This window comes from Galeopterus variegatus, unplaced genomic scaffold, assembly GCF_000696425.1.
Source record: "Galeopterus variegatus unplaced genomic scaffold, G_variegatus-3.0.2 Scaffold5697, whole genome shotgun sequence".
Classification (NCBI taxonomy): Eukaryota; Metazoa; Chordata; class Mammalia; order Dermoptera; family Cynocephalidae; genus Galeopterus; species Galeopterus variegatus.
The window spans coordinates 67,826-83,205 of NW_007731808.1; the positions used below are offsets into that span (position 1 = coordinate 67,826).

A 15,380-nucleotide genomic window follows, 5' to 3' on the forward strand; every position below is an offset into this window, starting at 1 on the left:
AAAAAAAAAAAAAAAAAAAAAAAAAAAAAAAAAAACTGACCTAAAATTTATAATCTGGGCCAATTTGGAATTAATACATATATTAATTATTACATTATATACAAATCATTTATGATGGATTACTTTTTAATTTTAATGCTCTAACATACAAAGAAATTACTTGGCTGGTATTTTTAAATGCCAAAGACCCATCACTGCATTCCAATTCAGTAGTGGTCTTGACCTCTTCACATTAATGAAGATCACAGTTTTATCTTCACATAGAATCCAATTACTGTTAACCTCAGTTTTAAATGGAAATGGTAGACAAGAATAACCTTTTATTTTATTTTTTATTTTTATTTTTTTGTCCTTTTTGAGACTGGCCGCACCGCGCTCAGCCAGTGAGCGCTGTGAGTGCACAAGTCATCCCTATATAGGATCTGAACCCGCGGCGGGAGCGCTGCTGCGCTCCCAGCGCCGCACTCTCCCGAGTGTGCCACGGGCTCGGCCCTAATCTTTTAATTTTGAGGCAGCTTTAAAACTCTATTTCCAGGGCCGGCCCGGTGGCGCACTGGATAAGTGCGCCGCTTGGGAAGCGCGGCGGCGCTCCCGCCCGAGGGTTCGGATCCCACATACAGACCGGTTCTCGCTCACTGGCTGAGCGAGGCGCGGGAGCAACACCGAGGGTTGCGATCCCGTTGCCGGTCCCCGGTCCGGTACGGGGGCAACACTGAGGGTTGCGATCCGTTGACGGACACGGAAAAAGACAAAAGACAAAAGACAAAAAAAAAAACCTCTATTTCCAGAATCTCACATTTCATTTTGATCTATAGTGTTGACTCTTTCAAACATCTCTAATCTCCAGAAACTTTAACTCTTGAAATTTGTTTCCCACACTCGTTTTTTTCTGGTTATTGTGCAGTGATGACCAGTTGAGCCTCACTGTATTATCACAAACTATTAGTAATTTTACTATTCCAGCTTTCAGTTCTCTTAGAGTCCTTGTCCCTAAATTAACAAATTTAAATCTTATATATACAATTTATTTAAAAGAAAAACTCTTGGATTACAGGCAGTAACGTGGAAAATTAACTCCAAGTTGACATGTTTATTAATGTTATACTTAAGCAACCAAGTCCTATGTTTGGATGTTTTCAGTTTGAAAAACCAATATAATCCCCTCTATTGTTTAAACCAATGGTTCTCAGTGTCTGACTAGATATTAAAATCACCTGGAAACCTAAAATATACCTATGCCCACTCCCTCTCCCTAGGCTAAATAAATCAGAGCATCCAAGGTCAGGGCCTGGGCACTGGCATTTTTTAAAAAGCACCTCGGGTGAATCTACCTGCATAGTCAGGGTAAAAACCGACTGATTTAAGACTAATTTGCACGTTTTGCCACTCACAACTAGAAGATACCTTAATTATAAACTATACATACACAAAACCATGTATACTATACTTTAAGGGTAAGAAATATTCCAGAATAATTTTGGTAATTTTTACCTCTCCAGCTGGCTTTAGAATATAATTTCACTAAAGAAGCAACACCACTGCATGAACAAATTCTCCAAAAATATAGTCCCAAGGTACCTTAACCCACAACATGTGATGTGTACTGCACTTTTTTCTTTTTCAATCTTCTCATAACTGAGCATAATACTGTACACATAATAGTAGTTCTTCCATATTTTTATAATAAATAAAACATTTTGTTGCAGTAATTCAGTTCAGCTTCAACTCTTACCTGTCACTGCCCTTCATACACTTACATTCCCAGGGCTGATGGGTTGGCTCAATTGGTTAGAGCACAGTGTTATAACACCAAGGTCAGGGGTTGAGATCCCCTAACCAGCCAATGTCCCTCCCCCCACAAAAAATACATGTACGTTCCTGAAACATCAAACTAGTTTGAATTCTCTCATCCCTTTATGCCTTTGCATATACTATTCCCTCTTGCACATGCCCCCTCTCCCATAACCTCCAAATCTTTTCATCCTTCAAATATTACCTTAAAAAGCTTCCTATAAGGCTTATCCCTAGCCTCGTAGGCAGACTTAAATGATCCTTTTATGCTCACACTGCACTTAGTAAAAATTCTCATTAAAATAATTATCTCATTGCTTCTTAATTATCAATTACATTGCCTTGACCCAATAAACTATAAGTTATATTCATCTTTGAATCTTCAGTCTTAACATAGTTCTTGGCACACAACAGTTACTAAATACTATAAACTACATTTTTAAGTGAATGAATGAACATATAGAACAGATTTTATAATTATGGGCCACACTCAAAATTGAACAATAAGAAACAATGCAAAAAAACTCTGGTTGGTGTAGGCATTCTGAATTTACAGGCTAACTTGTATTAGTCCAAGTTATGCTGGCAACATTTTGTAACAGAAATAATGGTAACTTCCAATTTAGATGTATTAATCCAGGTCGGGCCTAATCATTATGTCCTTGCTCTGTTTTTCAAAATTTTATTGAGTACCACTGAAATTAGTTATCATTGAACTCCTGATATCAATATCTTTTTAAATTTTAGTCACTTAGCATTCTGCAAAAAAAAAAAAGGAAAAAAAAGTACACCAAGACAAACTGCTTAATCTCAGAAAAGTGCCAAGACAACTGTATAAAGCAGTTTTAGAGAAAATGAAACGATGGGATAGGATTTGCCTCAATGAGCTACCATAGGGCATAAGATTGTAAGGCTCACTAACCATTATGAGATAGTTTTACGTATCATACACAGTTGAAGCATGAAAGTTAATTAAAGAACATCTTAATCTCTCCCTTTATAAAACCCACTTATATTTCAATGTGTAACCAGAGACATATACTAATTTTAGGCCAAATCATAAACATTAGGTAATATCACTATACCTTTTCCAATGTCTTTGCCTTCCAAATCCTTTAATGTAAATGACCTTCCTTTTATAATAAGAACAGCATCACCTTCCCATTTTTTGTGTTTTTTCTTTGAAGCCTTACACCAAACAACACTGAAATATTTAATTAGGCTATCAGGTTCCTCTTCCTGTCCCTTGGACACTGTTATTTCTTTAAGGGCTGAATGAACTAGAACAAAAAAATAAAACAAAAGCTACATTATTAAAGATGACTTTAATGTCTAAGTACTGTCATTAAATTTAAAAAGGCACACAAAAGTCAGATTGTATTAAGAAGTAGTATGAAAGAATATTTGATTATTCATATTAGTATTTTATAAACTGAGAAATACAAATGTCAGGTGCTAACATTACCATGAGTACATTGAATGTAAATTTCTTACAGTCCAAAAGTCATATAAACTCAATTGAAGTAGAGTAACAAAATAATCACTGTAAAAAATTTTGACCTCTAGGAATTACTTATTTCAACATATATAACATGGAAAAATAATCTAAAATCACATTTGACAAACAACTGGTTTAGTCAACAGTGAAAATCACATTTGACAACAACTGATTTACCCAACAATGAAAATCACATTTGACAACAACTGATTTACTCAACAATGACATAACATGTCAAGGAAAAGTAAAATAATATTGCAGAATTCTCTGGGGAAAAAAAAAGAAAACCTTTAATTTTTTTGTTTCTTAGCATTTATCAAGTGTAGAATACATTATCAACTATAGTCACCATGTTGTAAAATAAATCTCTTGAACTTATTTCTCCTTAACTGAAATTTTGTATCCTTTGACCAGTATCTCCCCAATCTTCCATCCCCATCCGAACCCCTGGTGACTACCAGTCTACTCTCTGCTCCTATGAGTTAGACAGTTTTTAGATTCCCCATACAAGTGAGATCATACGGTAATTGTCTTTCTGTGCCAGGCTTACTTTACTTAGCATAATGTCCTCCAGGTTCATCCATGTTGTCACAAATGACAGAATTTCCTTCTTTTTTAATACTAAATAGTATTCCACTGTGTATATATACCACATTTTCTTTATCCATTCATCATTTATGGACACTTAGGTTGATTCCATATCTTGGCTATTGTAAATTATGCTGCAATGAACATGGGAGTGCAGATATCTCTTCAACATACTGATTTCAATTTATTTGGATATATATCCAGAAATGGAATTGCTAGATCATATGTATGTAATTTTTTTCAAATAAGAAGAAATGTAAAACAGCAAAGCAGGAATAAGACTAAATTTCATTAAAATTTTTGTCTCCCAGTTAGGGAGTAATTAATTGCGTTGGGCCAATGATTCTGAGAATTCAGTAGCATACAATCAGGAGATAAAAAGTAGCCTCTTAGAAATGTCTGTACTTTTTTCAGAAAACATTTCCAACATCACCATATAAAAGCAAATCCAAATAGTCTAACACAGAGCATGGAAACTAATCTATGGTGATAGAAACCAGAAAATGGTTTATGCCTCTGAAGTGGGGTGAATTGACTAAAAAGGGAGAGGAGAGGACTTGTTATGACTGGTGATTACTTGGGTAAATACAATTGACAAAAATCATCAAACCAATCATTTAAGAGCTATACATTTTTACTGCATATAAATTAAACCTCAATTTTAAAAAGACAAACCACAACAAAGCAAAAAACAGAATACACTGAAAGGTATATAAATGATATTCTAAATAATAGCATCTTTTAGCATTTTGAAGCAAAAACACTGTAACACATATTAATTCAAAGTACACTTGACCTACAGACAAAATCTCCCTCTGCTTCACCTCACCTCCTCTCTTTTCCCCTTGGCAGTTATATATTAGACCAGTACCCCATAAGCAATACAACAATAACATTCTCATACTAAGTCCTAGCTCCTGCTTCTCACCTAACTTGTAAACTAGATTTTCAATGGCTACATAAAAGGTAGTCTAGCTGAAGACAGCAAAATATCATTTCCCTATTACTGAAGGGCCCTTCACTATGTCGTTTACCTAATACACACCTGACCCAAGGAATCTATCAAAACAATAGGACTTACAAAACAAAAATCAAATAATTTTTTACCTTTTAAAATGTACCATTTAATTAAATAGGAAAAGAAAAAGGAAATCCCTGATACCAGAAATAAGACAAGGATGACCACTTCTATTCAACATTGTCCTGGAAGTCCTAGCAATACAAAAACTTAAAAAACATAACAATCAGACAGGAAGAAATATACAAAAAAAAAAAAAGGAAAGAAAAGAAAAGAAGAAATAAAACTATACCTTTTGGCAGATGATACGACGGTTTACATAGAAATCCCCAGGGAATCCAAAAACTAACAACTAGTACTAATAAAATTAATTTAACAGGGTCATAGGATGCAAGGTCTATATACAAAAATCAGTTATATTCTTGTATTCTTATAGAACAGCAAAAAATAATCTGAAATGGAATTTTAAAAATTTCATTCACATTAGCTCCAAAAAAGCACACACACGATACTTAGAAAAATATCTAACAAAAGGCATCTAAGACCCCTATACTGAAAATTAAAAAGCTTTGTTGAAAGAAATTAACAAAGATCTAAATTAAACAGAGCTCCTATTTGATGGACTGGAACATTCAATTTTGTTACATCAATCTTCCCCAAAATGATGGATATATTCAGCACAATACCAATCAAAATCTCAAGATGCTTTTGGTAGAAGTTGGCAAGTTGATTTAAAAATTTATGTAGTGGGCCAGCCCCATCCCATGGCTCACTTGGGAAAGTGCGGCGAAGCGCCGAAGCCGCGGATTCGGATCCTATATGGGGATGGCCGGTGCGCTCACTGGCTGGGCATGGTGCAGACCACACCATGCTAAGGGTCGCGATCCCCTGACTGGTCAAAAAAAAAAAAAATTATGTGTAAATGCAAAAAACCTAGAATAACCAAAGCAATTTTTAAAAAGAACAAAGTTGGAGGTTTATTATATTGCTACAATATTCAAAATAGCTTGGTATTGGCCAACAAAACCAAAGAGGCATATAGACCAACACAATGAAATAGTAGCCAGATACAAAACCACATAAGTATGGCCAAATGATTTTCAACAAAGGCTGTGAAGCAAATCCAATGGGGAAAAGAAAGTCTTTTCAAAAACACTGCAAAATCAACTGGATATCCATTTGGAAAAGATGAACATCAACCATTAGGTGACCCCATACACAAAATTTAATTCAAAATGCGTCACGGACCTAAAAGTAAAACCTAAAACAAAAAAATGTTCTTACGGAAAACATAGATAAAAATATTTGTAACCTTGAGGTAGACAAAAGTTTCTTAGAATACAAAAGCACACAATGTTAATAACTAAAATTATAAAGTGAATTTTATGAGAATCTAAAACTTCGGTATTTTGAAAGATGTCATTAAGAAAACTAGAAGGTAAGCCACTGGCTGGAGTGAAATATTCACAATACATACATAAGACAAAGGACCTGTATCCAGAATACATAAAGAAGTATTACAGCTTAAAAACAAGAGAACAAACAAATCAACAGAGAATGGGCTAAAGACGTGAACAGATAATAATTCAGAAAAGAATATATACAAGTAGCCAATAAGCACATAAAAATTTGTTTAACATCATTAGTAGTCATCACAAAATGCGTATTAAAAACACAAAAAGATACTACTTCACACCCATTAAAATGGCTAGAATCAAAGTTAGACAATAAACAAGTGTGATGAGGATGAAAAAAAATTGGAGGCCTCATACACTGCTGGTATGAATGTAAAATAATGCAGCCACTTTGGAAAACTACATGGCAGTTGCAAGTGACAGAGCAATTCAACTCCTAAGTATACATGCCCAAAAGAATGAAAACATATGTCCATACAAAAACTTGTACACAAATGTTTATAGCAGGATTATTCATAATAGCCCAAAGGTACAAACAACCCAAATGTCCATCTGATGAAGAGATAAACAAAATTTGGCATATCCACACAATGGAATATTATTCAGCCATAAAAAGGAATAAAATATTGATACATGCTTAAACATGGATGAACCTTGAAAACATTATGCTAAGTCAAAGAAGCCAGTCACAAAGACCATATATGGTATGATTCCATTCATATGAAATGTCTAGAACAGGGAAATCTATAGAGACAGAAAGTAGATTAGTGGTTGGTTGGGGCTGGATGGGTGTTGGAGGTTGAGGGAGTGACAGCTAAAGTTATGTAGTTTCTTTTTCAGGTGTTAAAGATGTTCTAAAATTGGCTGTAATGATGGTTTCACAAAATTGAATATATTTTAAAACAATTACAGGTGAATTGTATAGTATGTGAATTATATCTCAACAAAGCTGTTTAAAAACACACACAGACAATGAGATAATACCACGCACCCATGAGATTGATTAAAATAAAATTTTAAAAAACTGACCATATAAAGAGTTAACAAAGATGTAGAGCAACCGGAAATATCATATGCTGCTAGAAGGAACGTAAAACAGTAGAATCACTTTGGAAAAGTTTGGCAGACTCTTTAAAGTTAAACATACACCTATTTTAACCAGCCAATCAACTGCTAGTTATTCACTAAAAAAAAAAAAAAATTTTTTTAACCCTGTACATCTTCAAGCCAGGTAAATTAATCTGCCAAAAACTTGAAAATCCATCTTCACTACTAGAACTCATATAATTCATATCTTTATCATTAGCATTCAAGGAATGAAAAAGTGAGTCTTGACTATCTTCAACCAATAAATTATACTCAGAACGACCAAGGTTTTTTTCTGAGAAAACAAATAATTCATATCCAGCTTGGCTCTGTCCAGAATGCATGACCCAATGAACTCTTACCAGTCCCTGAAAGGATTCAGACTGCTATAACCCCGATCAGGAACCAAGAAGGCACAGGACTTAGTGAAGCTCCACCAGTTTCCTGACCTTCCTTCCATAACAAGAGTATCCGGACAAAGGGTAATTTTCAGATACTTCTTTGGGGGAAAATATACTTCTAATATACCAGTAAATATGGTGCACAGTTTCTTATTTTCTTCATATAGTATTGTCAATGAATTTCTGCGTAATATTCTATTGGAAGAAAGTGTCATGATTTAATTAGTCCACTACCCTTTTTTCCAGTTCTCACTATTATACTCAGCCTTTGTGCAAATTTGGTTATTTCCTCAAGATAAAGTCCTAGAAATAAAATTACTGGTCCAATGGGTTTAAAGATTTTCAGACTGACAAATTTTTATCCAAATAAGGCTGTACCAATAAGTGTCCACTTCACTATACCTACATAAACACAATAGCTCATCTTACCAATTTTTAACTACATTTTTTTATTTTAAAAATTTTACACAGTAAAATCGACTTTTTCTCTGTGTAAAGTTCTATAAATTTTAACTCATGTATAGATCCATGAAACCACCAACACAATCGCCCTAAAAGGCTCCCTCCTTCAGGCTATTCCTTTATAATAACACCTTCATCCTATCCAAAACCCCCAGCAATTACCTACCTGTTTTCAATTAATATAGTTTTATCTTTCTGACAATGTCAAATAAATAGAACCATACAGTTTACAACCTTTCAAGACTGGTTTCTCTTACTCAGCATAATGTCTTTAAGATTCATTCCAAGCTGTTGCCTCTATCAATAGCTTGTTCCTTATTATCATATGGAATACTGAGACAGTTGAGTTGTTTCCGGCTTTTGACTATCATAAATAAAGCTTCTATGAACATTTTATGTGAATGATCATCTTAACCAATTTAATTGGTGGAAATGGCATCTCCTTAATGTAATTTGAATTTGATTATTAATGACAAAACTTTTTTATATATATCTTCATTTCCTCTTTGCTTAACTCCCTTAATTTCACATTACATTTAAAGATTGTACCTCAGACAAAAAGAAAAGATTCTCATTTTCTGATCAGATTAAAAATGAGTTTTCATACATATAGAACTGCCATATGACCCAGCAATCCCATTGCTCGGTATATAACCAAAGGAATGGAAACCAACATGTTAAAGGAATACCTGCACTCCCATGTTTATCACAGCTCCATTTACAATAGCCAAGAATTGGAATCAATCTAAATGTCCACTGACAGATGGCTGGATAAAGAAAATGTGGTATATTTACTCGATGGAATACTACTCTGCCATAAAAAAGAAATGAAATTCTGTCATTCACAGCAACATGGATGAACTTAGAGAAAATTATGTTAAGTGAAATAAGCCAGGCACAGAAAGAGAAATACCACATGTCCTCACATATAAGTGAAAGCTAAAATAAAGAAAAGAACAGAAGGAAGAAAAGAAAGAAAGAAAAAGAAAGAAAGAAAGAAAAAGAAAGAGAGAGAGAGAGAGAGAAAGAAAGAAAGAAAGAAAGAAAGAAAGAAAGAAAGAAAGAAAGAAAGAAAGAAAGTCACAATAATACATTAAACTTTCAAAAAAAAGAGAACAGAACTGTGGTTATTGGAGGTGGGAAAGGGAGAGGGGAAGTGGGGTTGGAGACAAACTAGTTAAGGGTCACAAAGATTGATTTCATTTTGTAAATTATCCTGATTTGATCACAACATATTGTATACATGTATTGATACTCGATTCTGTACCCCACAAACATATATAATTATCTTTCAACAAAAAAACTTTCAAAAATAAATTAATTAAATCAAAAAAATAAAAATGAGTTTTCAACTGACCAGAAATCCCTCATCATTCATTCAGCCAACATATTATCTAATATGCAGAGTCTAAAACCAGACTCTCAACCATTTATTTCAAAATTTCACTTAAATTTTTAAGGAGAAAACAGACATAAATGAGAACTTAAATTCATAAGAAACTCTGTCACAATTAAAGAAAAATATAAAACTATTAGATTTCAACATGTAAAATGCTTACAAAATAGAATATAAGTGTTGACTGTGCTAGAAGAATCAGGAATCCATTTAAAATCCTCCTTAACAGGAGGTATTCACTAAGATATGGAGCTACTGCAAAATTTCAAATAAAAGGACCAAATAAAACTTAATTTTTTTTTCCTAAGAGAAAATAGGGAAGTGAAGGAGGAATTAGTGCATTGTTTTAAGAGGAATAAAGAGCTCTTAACAAAGTCACTCTTTGACTTCCTACTTGATAAATTCTTTTCCCCAAGGTAAACCATGGAAAAGGTCATAGCATGAAAAAATAAGGTCAAGATTATTTTGTGATATATTATGTTTCAGGGAGATGCAACAACACACGCAATAAAAGGGAAGTTTTAATACAGAAAAAGTTGTCCACCCCCATTGTTTCCACTTCAAGTACCCAAACATGCCAGTTACTGCCTCTATTTCTCCAAATTTCCAATCACTCCTTAACTATTCTAAACTGGCTTCTAGTAGTTCTCTCCCAAAATTGCTGTTATTAAAGGTCACTAGGAGCTTGTTGTCAATAAACCCACAGATTATCAAAGTTCTCAAAAACACTGGACAATGTTGACCACTTCCTCCTTGAAATACTGAACTCCATTTTCGTAGCTTCTCTAACGCCCTTCAAATTTCCCTCTTAACTCTTTGGTTGCTTTTTCTTAGACATCTTTGCCAGCTCATACTTCTTTGTCTAACCTTTAAGAGTTCTAAGCCCTATTCTCTCACTATGCACCACTCCTACTTTAATTAGGTCATCTACTCCTATGGTTTCAATAACATCAAGGTACTAACAACTACATATTTTTTCCTCTCGCCAAGACCACAACTCTAGATCTGTATATCCAATTACCACCCAGACATGTCCACACGAGAGTCTCATACACACCTCAAATTCATCATGTTCACTCTTCTCTCCAAAAATTGTTCCTCCTTCAGTGTTCCCATGTCCCACCCTTGTTCAAGCCAGGAAATTGAAACTTCATCCTTGACACTCTCCACTTTCTCAGTCCCACAGCTAACCAACCACAAAATCCCAACAATTCTATCCCTACATGGTTCTCAACTATTTGCCTTCTCCACTGCCTCCACTTTTTTTGAATTGCCTCTAATCTGGACTTCTATACTACTGCAAGATCTTCCCAACAGGTCTACTGAGATCTTCTCGTGCCGCCTCTATTCCCTAAAACCATTTTCTGCATTTACGATAGCTATCCGTTTTAAAATGTAAACATCATATATCCCTTTTGCTTAAAATCCTCTAGTCTTAACCACCTTGAAGAAAACATGCTACTTCCAGCCACTGGGCCTTTTACCTGTCTTCCTCCAACACGCTTACCTAAAATAACTTCTACTTACTCTTCTGTACAGCTTAAATTTCCCTGATTGCCAAATTAGATCAAGTTGCCCTACTATCTCAGCATTATGTCAAGAATTAATTATGCAACAAATTACTTAATGTCCGCTTTCTCAACTACACTATAAAGCCCTGAGGGGAAGGGGTCTGTTTTGATTTTGTTCATCACCATTTTCCCAAAATATGTACTTTTCAAAACTGCTGTTTTGACTCTAGGTACACTTTGACTTCAAGTTTATAAAAATACTTCATTAAAACAGAATTATCTTAAAATCAGTTTTCATTAAGAAAGTAGCTTTAGAAAATACCTCTGAGCTCATTTCCATTATTGTCCATCTTTACCTTCATTTTAAAGACTTGTTACCTTCAGGATCAATTATTTCCCAAGTAAACTTTATAATAAACATTTCATTCATCGGTTACTTTTTTATGTGTCATAGTTTACTGATAATAGCTTTTACCAACATGAGTTCTTTTATAACCATAATTTTTACCAAATGCAGTTTTGTTGAGTTATATTTTCCATACCTAAATAATCAAATTGTATTAACCCAATTTTTAGTCAAGAAAATTTACCAGTTTTTAGGTAAATCTGTGATTATCATGTGATTACTTTTGTTGTTTTAACAAGCTTGATTTTCCCAGATTAAGTTTTGAGGTTTTTAACATTAATAAAAAAGATGGGATGTTTTGATCAGTTTTTGAACTCTAAAAAATTTTGTGGTGCAAAATTTTAGCCAATTTTAATTAGTTTTCCTTTTGTATTATTTCTACCATTAGTCACTGGGCATTGAATAAAATGACAGTATGTTTCAGCATTTTGTTAAATTTGTCACTGTTTTTTTATTTGGTTATGTAAGAGAAAAATGTAATTCCCCTTTAAATAGTTCAAGATTGTCCTTAAGTAGGGGTAAAAAGAAGGTCATCAAAATGGCTGGGGAAAATATCCAAGAGTCAAATACTCTGTTGTATTCCCAGGGTCTAAAAGAATAACTGTTCCTAAGATCCCCTCCCCACTGAAAAAAAAACTTCATAGAACAAAAGAAAATAATTAAAATCTGAGAATTAAAAAATTACTCATAGTTAACTCTGAAATACCATAAGATTCTCAGACTTAGACGTACCCTTTTTTTTTTTTTTGCAGAACAGCAGAAGCACATGAACTATGGAGCCAGACTGGCTGGGCTTGAAGCTTGAGTCTACCAACTTACTAGCAATGTGACCCCTTGATAAGTTACTTAACCACTTTGTGCCAGTTTATGAATCTATAAAATGAATGTAAGACAGACACTCCTTGACTTACAATGGGCTACATCCAAATAAATCCTCATTAGTTGAAAATACAGTAAGTAGAAAATGCATTCAATTCTGATAAACCCATATCAAAGTTGAACCATCTTTAGTCAAATCATCATAGGTCCAGATGCTCCTTGACTTATGATGGGGTTAAGTCCCAATATACCCATCATAAGGTAGAAGAACCTTATGTTGAACCATTGTAGGTTGAGGACCATCTGTACTAATACCTACCTCACTGCCTTATTGTGAGCATTACTTTAGCAAATATATGTAAGGGCTTAGAACTGTACTTGCCACATAGTAAATGCTCCCTAAATGTTTATTACCATCATCAACATTTTGCCCTTTTCCCTTTCACATTTAGCCCCATTTTATAAATCATGTAGACCACAGGGCAGGAAAGGGAGAGGGTGAAAAATTCCAAAAAGTAAGATGAAGATCATTGAGAATATGGGGTCATGGAACATACCCTCCTGTATCTAGACTACTTGTATTACAGAAGATACTAATTTGCTACATCCCAGATTAACCACTCCTAACAATTCCATTCTAACTTTTATTTTTATTTCTAAACTTGGTTCTGATCTATTTACCCCTTGACCATGTAATGTACTTCCCAAATCAATACCAAAAAATGGTCTGCATAAAGAGACTTGAAGGCCTATCAGCAAGATTTAAGAGGGAAGGATGCTTATAACTATGCTTTGATAAAAGAATAAGAGGGAGATAATGTCATTTAATATTAATAGTGGGCATTACCATCTTAATGAATGATTCCTAAGCACAGACACTCTAGGGTTGGATGACTTAATTATAAGTAAACCCAAAAACGTATAAACCCAAGCCTTTAATATTCTTTTGTGTTTTAACAGTTTTAAATATACATATTGTTTTTTGGGGCCGGCCCGGTGGCGCACTGCTATAGTGCGCCGCTTGGGAGCGCGGTGGCGCTCCCGCCGAGGGTTCAGATCCCACATACAGACCAGCCGCTCACTGGCTGAGTGAGGTGCGGGCGCAACACCAAGGGTTGCGATCCCGTTGCCGGTCCCGGTCCGGTACGGGCGCAACACTGAGGGTTGCGATCCGTTGCCGGTCATGAAAAAAGAGACAAAAAGGAAAAAAAATAAAAATAAATAAATAATGGGCCAGCCCGGTGGCGCACTGGATAGTGCGCCGCTTGGGAAGCGCGGCTGCGCTCCCGCCCGAGGGTTCGGATCCCACATACAGACCGGTTCCCGCTCACTGGCTGAGCGAGGCATGGGAGCGACACCGAGGGTTGCGATCCCGTTGCAGGTCCCCGGTCCGGTACAGGGGCAACACTGAGGGTTGCGATCCGTTGCCGGACACGGAAAAAAGACAAAAAGACAAAAAGACAAAAATAAATAAATAAATAAATAAATAAATAAATATACATATTGTTTTTAATGACAAAAATGAAATTTAAAATGTCTCATATAATCAAATCAAATAATGAACATAAAGTCTTGTAAATTGTTTTTGAGTTTTAAAATTATCAAAACCTATAAGAACTTTTAATACGCATTTAACATATAACTACACTATAAATTTAAGATTTAAAGTTTTTATTATACTAAAAAATATACAAACATTACACACTAATATACAAATCCCTTCAAATAGATAATCATCCATAGCTTTAACTAATAAGACAGATTAGACATCAACTAAGTATCATTATGTAGAAAATAAACCTAGCGGATATTTCTTTGCATGAAAGATTATTTTCAGAATACTTTATGAGCATGGCAAGGAGTATACACTTCATCATATTTCTTCAACACCTCGTGTCAGAACATACACGAAATAAGTGCTAATATAAAAAAAAGATCAATAAACTACAATATTCTCAGATATCTAAATTCTCAGTGGCATTTTGAATTAATTTAAATATTATAAAAATTATTCATCAATTTCAATTCTGACATTCCAATCATTGAACATGCAAAGCTTTATTTTAAAAAAACTTATACACTGTTAATGGAAGTATAAAATGGTACAATCACTTTAAGAAAAGATCTGGCAATTTCTTAAAAGTTAAATGTATATGTTCCCTAATCTAACATTATATCTACGTAAAATTTGTACAAGAATATTCATAGAATCTTTATACATAGTAGCCAAAATCTGGAAATTTTTCATAAGTCCATCAAAGATAATGGATAAACAAACTGTGATATATTTACACAATGGAAGACTATTCATCAACAGAAAGTAATGAACTACTAATAAGAGGATGGATAATTACAGATGAATATTAAAAATATAAGATGGGGAAAAAAACAGAAACAAAGTACGCATACTGTACAATTCCAACAGAACAGGCAAAACTTATCTATGATTTTTTAAAAATTAGAACAGTAGGTGACTGAGGTGCCAGAGGATTGATTGGGAAGGGGCAGAAGGAAACTTTCTGAGGTAATGATAACCTTCTAAATCTTGATAAGATTTTGAGCTACATAAGCATAGTCATTTATTAAAACTCTTCAAATGGTGTATTTAAGATTTGTGCATTTCACTGTATGCAAATTTTACCTAAAAAACACACATGCATAATATTGAACTCTAGTTAATAATAATCATGCCAAAGTGTGTAGGGGTAAACTATTCTAATTTGGCAACTTTTTTTAAAAATAACATTTTTCTTAAAAAAATGAGTTGATGGGGCCGGCCTGGTGGCGCACTGGATAGTGCGCAGCTTGGGAAGTGCGGCAGCGCTCCCGCCCGAGGGTTCGGATCCCACATACAGACCGGTTCCCGCTCACTGGCTGAGCGAGGCGCGGGAGCAACACCAAGGGTTGCGATCCCGTTGCCGGTCCCTGGTCCGGTACGGGGGCAACACTGAGGGTTGCGATCCGTTGCCGGACACGGAAAAAGACAAAA

At 34.6% G+C, this 15,380-nt stretch overlaps 1 protein-coding gene across 2 annotated transcripts in view; it reads right to left on the reverse strand.

Annotated features, from left to right (window-relative positions):
* RAD54B (RAD54 homolog B (S. cerevisiae)) overlaps nt 1-15,380 on the reverse strand; it is a 91,129-nt gene that overhangs the window by 36,319 nt on the left and 39,430 nt on the right. For both annotated transcript variants that reach the window (XM_008589855.1, XM_008589856.1), the window contains one exon: nt 2,877-3,071. In XM_008589855.1, the coding sequence (XP_008588077.1) occupies nt 2,877-3,071 (195 nt within the window). The remainder of the gene's footprint in view (nt 1-2,876; nt 3,072-15,380) is intronic.